At 36.3% G+C, this 13524-nt stretch overlaps 1 protein-coding gene across 3 annotated transcripts in view; it reads right to left on the minus strand.

The window, feature by feature from the left end:
- The window catches only part of PPP2R2A (protein phosphatase 2 regulatory subunit Balpha), an 86745-nt gene that overhangs the window by 25949 nt on the left and 47272 nt on the right, over positions 1-13524 (minus strand). For 2 of the 3 annotated variants that reach the window (XM_007192760.2, XM_007192761.3), the window contains one exon: positions 5785-5882. In XM_007192760.2, the coding sequence (XP_007192822.1) occupies positions 5785-5882 (98 nt within the window). The remainder of the gene's footprint in view (positions 1-5784; positions 5883-13524) is intronic. The other variant, XM_057547903.1, reaches the window with a different exon arrangement.

Genomic DNA, 13524 nt, shown 5'->3' on the forward strand with positions numbered 1-13524 from the left:
AAGAGGGGTGGCTGGATGAATGAATAAATACAAATGAGGACTAGAACCCAGGTCTTTAAACTCTCAGGGTTTTCAAACTCATTCCAACTTTTCCCTCTCTAAGCCTCTACAGAGAAAAACATCATACCTTAATGGCTACTATTAAAAAGTCTGATGATCAAGTACTTTTCTCATTACTATAAAGTTAATGAAACTGATTTTCTTGTGTGATTTATACCACTTAAGCTCATTACTTAGAAGCGTAAGATTTTTTTTCATTGTGGATATTCATCCCAATTTATACAGGATTAGCTTTTTTTTTTTACCCACTTGACTAGCTGTGTGATCTTAGAGAAGACATTTATCTTCGCTAAATCTCAATTCATTTATAAATCTGTAATAAATTGAGACATAGTAAGTGTGCATAACATCTTCGTTATTTTACTGTGAAGATTAATAAGATTTAGGGAGCTTGGCAGAGGGTCTGGCATATAAACTGTTGTTGCTATACCCATGTCAGAATGGGAAAAGCAACGGACAGGGAATCGGGATATAAGGGTTCACTTCTTTGTTAACTGTATGACTTTCCACGAGTAAACCTGCTGTCTGAGCCCCCCAGTTTCTTTATTGGTAAAAAGAGATTGCATTACCAGAGGTTACAAATTTGGGGCCCACAGACTACTCAACTCCCAAGGGTCCATGGGATTTTATAAACTTGGATGTGGTAGAAATTTACATGTTATTTTTACTAATCTCTAGCTGAAATTCAGCATTTCTTTCAATTATGGATGTAAGCAGCAGGCCACAGTATTAGCAATACCATGACTTTGTCACTATAGAAATGACATGTTTTAAAATCACACTTCAGCTGTTAGTCACAAAAAAACACATACTGCTCAAAAATAAGTGTTTTTAATAAATTGAAAAATATATTTCAATAGTTTCCTTCACAATCCTATGTATTTTATGCAATTAAAACATTCTTGAAAAGTCCACAGACTTTACCAGGCTACTGAAGGAAGCTACATCACAGAAAGGGTTAAGAAGCCCTGCAAACCCTATAAATTTTAGCTCTTAATTTCTATGAACACACCATATACATATAAAGTTCAAAACAGGCAAAACAAATTCACAGTTAGTTCGGGATAGGGGGGTAGTAGTGACAGGATAGAGAGGCTTCTGGAGTGCCAGTAATATCCCATTTCTTGACCCAGATGATAGTTACACAAATGTATTTGTTGTGAAAATTCATAGAACTGTACACATATAATTCTATGCATTTTTCTATATGCATGATCTATCTTGGAAGAACGGTTTAAACATATTTTTAGATAAGATAAACTTGAAGCTGTATTTTGGAGCTTTTATCATTATCCTGGTATTGGAATGCAGTCAATTTTAATTTTAATTTTCTATCAGGTTAAGTCCCCAAAGGAGTTTATAATTAATAAATAAATAAATGAATGAATGAATGAATGAAAAGTGATGGTGTCTCTGGCTTCCAGAAATTCTGATTTGGTGGTTTTTTTTTTTTTTTTTAACTTTGGGTTTATTTTATTTATTTATTTATTTATTTATGGCTGTGTTGGGTCTTCGTTTCTGTGCTAGGGCTTTCTCTAGTTGCGGCAAGTGGGGGCCACTCTTCATCGCGGTGCGCGGGCCTCTCACTCTCGCGGCCTCTCTTGTTGCGGAGCACAGGCTCCAGACGCGCAGGCTCAGTAATTGCGGCTCACGGGCCTAGTTGCTCCGTGGCATGTGGGATCTTCCCAGACCAGGGCTCGAACCCGTGTCCTCCGCACTGGCAGGCAGACTCTCAACCACTGCGCCACCAGGGAAGCCCTGATTTGGTGGTTTTGAAGTGCAATCTAGGAATCTGCATTTTAACATTCTGGTTAAAATTTTTAGGTGGTTAGGTGCATTTTTAGGTGATTCTAACATTTTGTACTCTGAAAGCACAACCTTAGATTTAAAAATTGAATGAAAAATGAAGACAGTTAAAGCCTGGTAGCTTAGAAAAGGAAGCTTATTTTATAGATATTTTGATTTGTAAGAAACCACAGTGGTAGTATTTTCTTGAACTTCTCATATTCTTTCCACAATATTCCTGACAGATGGGCATCCAATTCTTGTGTACTTATTTCCACACACAAAATAAACTAACCTCTTCTTCCACATGAATCCCTAAGTTACAAGACTCTTCGTCGTCTCTTCTTCTCCTGGCTTTGCAGCCTTAGTCCCTTCAGCCGTTCCTCTCCAGTGTTTCTACATCTGCTGCTCTGCTTGGCACACGGAAAGTACTACGCTAAGTGACCAGTGCCACAGCACTCTACAACAGTAGGATCTGTCCCTTCACTTAACAACAAACTAAACCAAGCCCTTCGTATAAATGATACTGAATTCTGTTAAACCACATCTTGATTTTGAGTCCCATTCCAGTCTTTTGCTTTCTTCTATACTCTGTTAAGGAGTTTTGGGAATACCACATTAAGAACAAAAAAATGAGAAAGAAATCCTAGAAAGTAACCAGCAGTCATAGAAAACAGAAAACAAATGCTGCATAACAATCTAGAAAGAAATCAGAAAGGAACCACCTCTCTGCTCACTTTTCTCCTTAACTGTCCCTTAAAAATATCAACCCTCCCCCAACACTTTAGCTTATCATGTATATCAGAAAGCCTCAGAGAAACCTGAAGAAGTTCTGAGCAATCCAAAGCTAACAGGAAACCAACTACTTCAACAACTGCTGATCATTTAACATGAGCACCCATAGAAACAAAGATCCCTTAAAAACTACGGAACACCACAATGTAACAGCTGCTTGGAATCTCCCTCCAAATTATCATTATCAGAAGGAATGTATCGCACCATCCACTCTGTTGTCAAAAGCCATTATATACAAGCTGTGAAAATTAGTAAGACGGGTCAGTTGTTTCAGGACATGCTATAAAGAACACTGGATTAGACTCAAAATTTTGGACTCTGACCATGTGATGCATATGATGCCTCATGGAAATCGATTTACCCTTGTGCCTCAATTTCCCTACACGCCCTGCTTCCATCACAGAGATTCTGTCAAATAGAAAACTATTCAAACGTGTTAGTTATAAAAATACTATTAAATAACAGCAGAAAATGTTACAGGAACACCAGGCTGAAATATACTCTGAATAAATACTCTGAATATACTCAGGCTGAAATAAACTGAATGAAGACCCTGTTTATTGACCACCCAGTTTCTCTGCCTGGGAAACAGAGGGACAGGCAGCAAAGTGTGCCCGACAGGATGACAGGAAGGGGACCTGCCACACCTGAAGGGTAAAAGTGAGACAGAAAGGTGGGTTAAAGATGTCAAAGTTTGATGTGCAAGGTTCACTGCTGCTACAGTATGATCTTTTCTTCTTAATTAAGGGCAAAGAAAAAGTGAGTGGAAATATGTAAATCTCCAGTCAAGTGAATTTTAGCAAGGAACCCTGACACTGTAGACACTGTAGTTCAAACATCATTGTGTTTTGCAGAGAGAGCTAGCATCATCATCAGGGTCTAAGAAATGCTCACTTGTTAAGCGCCAGTGTACCTTGGAATGTATGTATAATAGCTGTGGTTGTTAGAAAAAGCTGGATTAAAATTTAGAGATCCAAGTTCTAATCCCAGAGCTTTGCTATTAAACTAAGCAATATAACTTTGTTATGTAAACTTTTGTTAGGAAAAGACTATCTCTAAACATTAGGAAAAGACTATCTCTAAGTTCTCTTCCAGTTTTTAAATTGTAACACTATTTTACAGACGTATAGCTGTGAACTCATAAAATCTAACCTAAGTATGTTAGGTATTGATATAAATGTAAGGTACATACATTTATAATCAACGACATAGACACTGAATGTCCTGAAGACAGCATTATATTAGAAGCTCCAGTATAAGACAGGGCTTAAAAATGTGGAAAATATATTAGGTAAAATGCATCAGATTAATATTAACAAGATCAAGTTTCAAGAGGGAAAGCCGATAATTTACCATCTTTGTTATTTAATCTATCCCTTAAAAAATACACTGATATTTACACTAAGTAATTTTCAAAAGACACGCTACTAATCTGAGTTTCTAGATAATTAATTTTTGTCTTTAACTCTTAAATGCAGTTAAGAATGACAGACAACTTACACCTTTAAATAACACAAAGCCCCCATTTGAAATGTAGGCTCTCTCAGAAACCCTCAATGTAAAGCCCTTCAAGATGGAAGTGCTTAGGAAGCAAACTTAATTTTAAATGCTTTTCTCCAAACACCCTTCTTTAAAACAAAAGTGTAGACTGCCATTAATTTTCAGTTAAAAAAAAATACACGTAAGGGCAGAAAATGCCTACGGGAAAGCCAGCTCTAATTTCTGAATAACAAAATTAACACTCACATTTTGGTTACCTAACATGAAAGACATTAGAGCGCACTGAGAGAGAACATGTTGGAAGTTCTGGGTTCTGGTTGTTAGCTCTGCCATGAAGAAATCAAGTGATCTCTTAATAGCCTGGCTTTCTCACTTGTAAATAAAGGGAAACGGTAATGACCTGTAAGGTTCCATTTCGACTCTTAAGTATTTCAAAATTCTTATGGTCACATTTTTAGCTGCTTGAATACAGGAAGAAAAACTGATTTTGCCCCCCTTCCCACAAGATCATTCTCTGTCAAGAAAAGCCTGAGTCTTATTTTCATATTTTCTTCCAACCAAAAAAATAATAATAAATAAAAGGAGACATATTTAGTGTTTGTGCATCTTCGAATCAGACACTGTTAATCATTTCTTTTAAAATTAAATTACCTACCTCACTGGGTGTTGTGAGGATTAATTCATTAGTGTTTGTATAGCACTTTGAGATCCTCAGGTCAAAGGCGCTATAGAAGTGCAAAGTAGTAGTATTATTACTAGATTCTTGCTTATTTAAGGAATTTCACAATCCTTTAAAAGCTAACTCTGTGTTATGATTTAGACATCTATTTGTAAAACCCTGCATTTTATCCACATTACTTTTAACTCTTCTTGAATATCTTATAGATAGACAGGGGCAGAATGTTTGGAAACAAATGATAAAGGTTTAACTTTGATCTACAAATGGAGGGAGAGACTAAGGGAAAATCCATTGTGACAAATTTTGTTCAGCATAAAATTTTAGTGAGAAATCTTGTCAATCAGATTTAGAAGTGTGCCTAAGTTGTACCCAAAACAAAACCAAACCCTACTTTAATCACAGATTCTGCAGTGAGAAATTCCTTTCTTCAAAGAGAAAAGGAAACAATTTTCAAATCGACTCCACTTTAAGAGGGGTACTGAGCTTATAAATTACGTTACATGCGTATACATGCAACTGTCATTTAAAACCTTTATACTTAAATCCCAGTAATAGTATTAGTATAAACTGATGTCAAAATAATTGAGCAGCTTTTTCTTTAAACTACGCTCCCACCCGCAATTACACAAAGCAAACTATGCACTGAAAAGAGGTCAAAGCAATTTTAGTTTATGGAATTTTAAGAAAAAAAAAGAGGGCCAAGGCTTTTAAAACCAGTTAAAATCTTTTATTCCACACTTCCCACCCCTTTCTCTAACCAAATCTTCTCACAATTAAAACAACACACACACGTACACATACACACACACAGAGCTAAGAAAACCAGAGCCATCTATACATTGGATACTCTGCTCGATAAACACACTTCTTTAAAAATCTGCCAACATCCTCTGATGAGATTCTCCAGCATAAGCTCCAGTCCCAAGAGCAAACTGAAATTTAGATATTAAACTTTAAATACTTACCTCCTGCTCCTGTTGAAAGATGACGACTCTACCACCTTTATCTCCGGTTGCTAGTAATTCTCCAGAATGATTAAATTCTACTGTAGAAATTATATCTGCTGTATAATTGAAACAAAAATGAAAAAAAAGACATTAGTTCTTCTTTCCCAACTCACTACAGAGTTTCTTAATGAGAACTTAGCATGTTTCTCCTAATATATTCCAAGTCTATATATCAACCTGCCATCAGAAATAAAGTAAATCTAAAGTTCTTTCATGGATATTTTGGTTCACCCAGAAGAAAAAAAAACTCCCCAGAGTAAACCAGTGACACTATTTTAACAAACAGGAACACAACAAATAATAAACACTAGTGCTTTATTAATATTTCACTAAATTCATGAATGTAAAGAAATCAACAATTTGTGAAACATTCTATGACAGCACCATTAAACATTAATATCGATAATTATTGTGCTAATTTTCTTTCTGATATACTTTTGATAAGCTTCTTTATGCAAACCCAAAGATGGTCTATAAAATTAAGACAGATATAAATAAAATGGGGAAATTTTCAAAATGTAAAAATAATTGCAGGTGGAAATTTAACAATCATAAATATATAAATTCAAATTATGGTCTCTTAAACAAATGTTTGCAAATAGAACACACTTATACCAGCAATGCTTTGTGCTATGCACCTTCAATATGCACAGCTCTTCTTGTGGCGCCCAAACACAGCAGGGGCTACTAGAATCAGTCATGTTACACCCAAAGTCGGTGCTAACTTCACAGTCAAGTTCAAATAAAATTATCAGGGTTTTTTCCTTGCTTTTTGACACCAGAGCCATTTTCCTAAAGAAAAAAATCTAAGTTACAGAATTGGGCATTAAGATAAAGCAATTACACTATACAATTCACCATTTTCACAAGCATTATGCCAAATTAGGAAAGACCCCATCATACGCATGTTACATAAACAATCAAACTTTTACTACAGGAGAAGGGTCATCTTCTTGCCTACATTAGCTAACTGTAAGAATTTTAAAATGTGACTTTATATAGTAAAGAACACTGTATACTTTAAATTTTAAAACTTACTGACCAATGTATTGTATCGTATCAATATCCTGTCCAGCACAGCATTTTACCATTTTCATTTTAGTGATTTTTCTAAGTTCAGCTTGATTTTAGAAAGCTTTCTTTGCTTCCTCCATTGTCTAGGTCCAAGGCACCTTACCTTTTTGGAACTCTCTGAGAACCTACTGAAAGTTCACATGCTCTCCCAAGAAACTGTACATATTTAAGTACACACAAAAATTTGCATATAATTTTAAAAGGTTTGGACAGCATCCCACCTCCAGGTTAAAACCTTTAGCCCAGACAACTCACCGTGGCCGGTGGTGGTATCAGGAGGAAAGAATAAATCTAGTGTTTATACTACATGCATATGTAACACCACGGTGTAAAACTGAATATACTGTACTATTCTGTAAAGCCCAACATCAATAAATACTTAAAAGCCATTCTATTAGGTGCTCTGTACTGTATTTACTCCTGTAGTGAATATAATAAAGGATTAAAAACATACATAGTCCCTGCACTTAAAGCACATTATAGTATAGTTACAGAGAGAAAGTAAGTAGGAGCTAACAATATCAGAACAAATAGTTACACCTTATTTGAAGGTTAGATTCTAAAATCAGGGAATAAGGTAAAAGCCATACATAGTAAAAATTATCTTTAAATTCAAATCCCTCAGACAGGCACCACTTTGGAGATGCAAACTCTTTCTCTTGTTCTTTTAAGTCCAACTCAGCCAATTTTCCCTACAGCACTGATAGTTTGTGATTTCTTTGGCTAACTCATCAAATGAACTAGTTAATTTGAATATAAAGTCATGCTTCACCAAAAACACCTTATCTCTCGACTCTAGTGTATGCTCTTGGCTTGGTGAAATGCTCACACCTGATACCAACTCCAGATTCATTCTCCTTTTCACTCAATGGAATAACAGGAAGAGTAGGCTCAGTATTTAAATTATTTCCTCTTTCCCCAGGTCCAAATTGTTGCAGCCGCCTAAATTAATTCCTTGTTAGGTAGATGAACTATTACAGATAAGACTTAACAGGGCATATGTCAGTGATCACGGTAGGACCAGCCTGGCTGGCCTCTCTGTTGGGCAGTAGTGAAAAGCAGGGAGGACAGAATGCTGCAGGATGGGCTCCATTTCTAATGGGGAGAAATGTCGATCTTCCTTAGGTGAACTGGACAGGGGGAAATCTAGAGGTGATTAAGTCAGTAAGGAGATCATTATAATAAGAGGATTGAGGAGATCTGGGATGGGGGTGGTGGCGGTAGGGATTTCACACCTGTATTAGTCTTACAGACAGAACAAGAATCAAGGAATAAAACAGCAGGCACAATACCCCCAAGTACTGAAGACATTACTGACTCACATAGCTGGTTATAATGAGGTCACTGAACATCGGATGGGGAAGGGAAGGAGACGTGTGTGCACGTGCATGGTGGGAGCACATGCATGGGGTGTGGAGGGGAGGAAGGAGAGGAGGAAAAGACCAATAATTTAGTGCAGGACGCAACAGGAATAGTAAGACATCTGCTCTTACAATGTGTCACTTCTTATCCCAAGAATGGTTATTTTACAACAAGAGCTGCAGAGTAAAGTGAAATGATACGTGTTTAGTACCAAACCAGCTTTGCAGCAAGGGTACAAAACTCTTAGAGGTACACTTGAGACAGGCCGAGGAACCCTAGAAACAAATGGCCTACACAGTGAGAGGCTGAACGTCAGGAAACGACAAGAAACAAAGATCTACACCATAAAAGCCAACGCACTTTAAATCCTTTAGGGAGAGAAATATTGAGCGAAAGGCATACAATTTTCTCATTTTAGATATTTTTAAGACACTACTGTTTGTGACTATCTTGCCAAAAGCCAATGAACGAACAGAAAATTTTAGAAATAGCTAACCAAGCCACTGATGCTTAGTGAGTAGTGTAGAGGAATTTTATTTGGGGGAGGGGTGGGCAGGCAGACTCATGGCCTCCTTGCTGTGATTTTTATACTGCATATATTTAATATAGCCATATTTCAGATAGGTAAATTACTTTCCTGGCTTGTATGATGAAAGTAAATAGGTACCATGCCATGGTGTTCCCTCCTCCTTCCCCACAATAAAAGCAAGGGGAGAAAAGAAACACCATGATTTCTGGATGCTTGGCCATCGCACATGTGTGAGAGAGCCACCATATACACAAGCACCTATTAAATCTCCAAGTGTATGACTGCTTTTAGAGTTTTTCTGAGCTGTAAAATGCGGAGATCTCACAAGGTCTCACTGGGAATACGACATATAAAAGTGATGAATAAAAGGGAGAATAAGATCAAATTCTGCTTTGTAGACCAAGAAAAATATCCAGGAATCCATTACGGAGTATGCTACGAACCTGAGCTCTGGGCTGTAGGTATGTGCTTCCACGCCCTGGTGTGCCAGCAAGGGGATACGGGTTTGCCTGGGTACTGCAAGCACCCAGACCTGTAACCTCCAGTTTTGAGCAAGCTCTTTCCCTCAGTATGCCATACAAACATTTCTGTTTTCAAGTGTGCCAGGATGTGTAAAAGATGAGGAAGCATGGCTCTAAAAATAGTGCTCCCACATCACGTGCACTGATACCCAAATGAGGTTGGTCAAATACTGCTATCTATGTTTTTGAAAGTAACAGTAACTCTGCTCCTAGAAAATATTCTTCTAATGTTCTGATTCCTATGCCACTGAAAAATATTACAGAGTAGATGACTGCAGGAAGTCTACAAGAGCACTGTTCAACAGAACTCTCTTGTTACCACGGAGGTGTCCTGTATCTGCGCTGTTCAATACAGTAATCACTAGCCACGTGTGGCTCCTGAATTTTTAACTTTAGCCATGTGTCTAGGGGCTATCATCCTGGACAGCCGAGGTCTAAAACGTTATAGAGCAGACACTGACTTCTACTGCAAAGCCAAGAATGCTGGAACTAGGAGAATTTTGAACGTTTAAACAGTGCACTATGGGTAAAATAAAACTACCGTGCACACACACACCCAGATTGTTACCTCAAGGAGCAGGCTGAAAATATAAATGCATTTCAGGAAAATTTAGATTCCTGGATACTATTTTTAAAACAAACTGTTCATGAAAGCCTCAAAAACTTGAGAACACTTTACTCTTGAGATTAAAGTCACTATCATATACTTTAAAAAGACAAAGACATTAACCTCACTGTTAGAGTCATATTACTGGACTCAAGGCAGGGTCCGGTATAACACATCAACTAGGTCTGTTCTCATAAAGCAACAAAAAACTTCAAAGAACAAAAAACTTCCTCTTCTAAAGAGAAAAATAAGAATCTTTCCTACGACCAATAAAAATGTTATTTCACAATGGAAAAAAACACCTGTGTTAATCATCTAAAGAACATTCTAATACAGTTAATAAAAAGGAAGGACTCTATCAGAACATCAGTCAACGGTCCTACTGTGCCTTAAGTCAACACACAGCCATTTTAGGCACACACTAAAGGCAAGATTTAAAAGGCACAATCTGATTTTTGGTAAGAAAACACAATGTTTTTGACCTTTGTTATGAAATTCTATATACTATTAATAAAAACCAAGGAATTTATAATGTGTTTTACAAAATGGAACTCTCATTTCTTCCAACCTCTTCGTTCTAGACTGTCAGTGCCCAGGTTTCACCCTAAGAAGGTGAAATAATCACTTTCTTTTGGGGGTGGAACAGCAATTGGTGGTGGTGGGAATGACAACAGCGGTGTTACTGGTCTGTTTTCACTTCATCAGGCACACCACACCGTCCCCTTGTTACCTACCTTCTCTATTTCTTATGTACTCTAATAAGCAGAATAGGACACAATCAGACAACCGAAGGTTCAAAAGTATAACATGCTCAGCATAAAAATCAGATGAGGGAAATTTAATAGATAGTATCTATAAATGGTAGTAATTAACAGTAATGACTAAATATTAAGTGACCAAATTATTATTAGCTCTGACATCCTCTAAATACTTCAACTCCTGCACTGAAAGACACTTTATAGGGTTACTCATTGATTTTATAATTCCATTTCAGGACTACAGTCCAAATAAATAATTTGAAAGAAACCAATTAAAATTAGTACCAACACGGTTATAGATGAATTATTTACATACAGGCATACTTCATTTTATTGCACTTCCCTTTACCATTCTTCACAGGTACTGCGTTTTTTTACAAATTGGAGGTTTGTGGCAGCCCTGCGAGGACGAAGTCTATCAGCACTATTTTTCCAACAGCATTTGCTCACTTCATTTCTCTGTGTCACATTTTGGTTATTCTCTCAATATGCCAAACTTTTTCATTATTATTATTATTTTATTTTTAACGGTGATCTGAGATCAGTGATCTTTGATATTACTATTGCAAAAAGATTACAATAGTTAGCATTTTTTAAAAAATAAAGTGTTTTTTCATTAAGGTATGTACATTGTTTTTTTAGACATAAATGCTATCGCACACTTAACAGACTACGGTATAGTGCAAACAACTTTTATATGCGTTGGGAAACCAAAAAAATTCATGTGACTCTATTTACTGCAGTCATCTGGAGCCAAACCCTCAATATCTGAGATGTGCCTGTTATGAAATAAGCTGAACGTATTTCACACATCCGATAATGAGGAAATATAAAAGTAACCTCTAGTACACAGGTTGGAAAATTATGGCCCACCAGCTGTTTTTGTAAATAACGTTTTATTGGAACCCAGCCATGCCCATTTGTTTATATATTGCCTTTGGCTGCTGTCACTTGACAACAGCAGGGTTGAACAGTTGAGACAGACTGAAAATATTTACTATCTGGCCCTTTACAAAAAATGCTCCTCAACCCCTGCTCTAGAATATTAATATAATTGGATATTAACATTAAATGAACAAATATGGCTTATGTGGGTACAGAGACACAACAAACTAATGTCAAAGCACACACTGTCTACAGACAGGTACAACTATAATGTGCCAAGCACTATACTAAGTGAGCATTTACATATATCCTCATTTAATCCTTATAATACCACTATGATACAGACATCATTTTCAATTAATAGGAGTGTACGAAAGCACGGAGAGATTAAGTAACTTGCCTATCACACCTCTGTCTAGTGTCAGAGCCAAGATTCAAATTTAGCAGGTGTGAACAATCATATGGATAAGGTAGCAGCACAGAATCCTATAAATCACTGGATGATGAATAAAGAAATAATATATGTGTTCAGTTTACTGCTGCTTTTTCATTGCCAAAATGTCTGTGTTCAATAAAACATTTAGAGTCAAACTACATCACCTTTATACTATTTACTAATGACCCCATTACAGTTACTTGTAGCCCTACCATAAAACTGAGCATTTTTTTAAGCACCTGCTATATTCAAGGGGCTGGGTGATCCACAGTCTAAATTCTACCCTCTAAAGAGGCGTATAAGCAGAATGTAATCACAACAGATAAACAGTTAACCAAGAAAAGATTTAGTAAATGTTTAAGAGAACCAAAGAAGGAATATTGTAAGGCAAAAATAAACAATTATAAAATGAATTCTACGACATAAAGACTGAGTAAATATATAAAGATGCTCCCTTCGTTTTAAAAATAAAGGGGGAGGAATCAACTAGAATAAGCTGCTTACATATTTTTACCCATCTGGATTATAGATTCCCAAAACTTTCACTTGAAACAGTTAACATAGCATCCACTGAATGCTGACAAACCTGATTCTGTTATTTTTCTCAATATGATTAGTCTTTATTTTTTAAATTATTTTTTACTGACCTAAGAGAATTTTTATTAAATAAAATATGTTAAATATAGATACACTTTTTAATGAAACAAGAATGTGCAGTATTTTTTCAATAAAATTATGTCAGATCACAAACATTTTTACTTAATCCTAAGTTTAACTTAACCTGGTCCAACCTGTTATTCTTATTCCACCCAGAAAACAATGCATATACTTTAACCCGTGTCGCAAATTCACTTGCTCACAAAAACATTACTGAGCACTTACTGTGCTATCACTGAGACATCAGTATTAAGAGCCCCCCCATAAGAGCAGCTCATACTTACACAGTGGTGGGTACTGTGCTAAGTACCCCTCAATATGATTAGTCTTTAAAGCTAACTAACACAGAAGAAAATTTAAAACGTTAAAATTCATAAAATACTATAAACATTGCTGCAGCAAATAATTCTAAAAAATTCAGGCCTATCTACTTTATGCATCACAAGATAGCATAAATCTCATGACAAGAGGTTCACAAAAATTCTATGAATAATCACTATTTCTTAAAATTCTAGATTTTTAATATTATCTCAAAAGGGACCGCTCTGGCGGAAAAAGCAAGTATCTGTGAAGACTTGCTGCAAGAGCAGCTGCCAGCGTGGACTTCTAGGTATCAAATGAAACTTTCACGCCTGGAAGAAAATGAGCTTATTAACAAGTTGGCTATGCTGAATCTTGACTTTTTGCAAATAATATTTAATTTCCCACAAAACTCTACTAGGTAATCAGTCTCCTTTCCTTTTTGTTACATTTCAGTAAAAACAAAGGTTAACAAAGAACACTACAACTAACTGCATAAACGAAGGCGTCCCAAAAAAGTACCAATAAAAATGTGAAGTAACTTAGCACTTCCTCTTTCAAAAGGCTGA

Source organism: Balaenoptera acutorostrata, chromosome 6 (assembly GCF_949987535.1).
Source record: "Balaenoptera acutorostrata chromosome 6, mBalAcu1.1, whole genome shotgun sequence".
NCBI lineage: Eukaryota > Metazoa > Chordata > Mammalia > Artiodactyla > Balaenopteridae > Balaenoptera > Balaenoptera acutorostrata.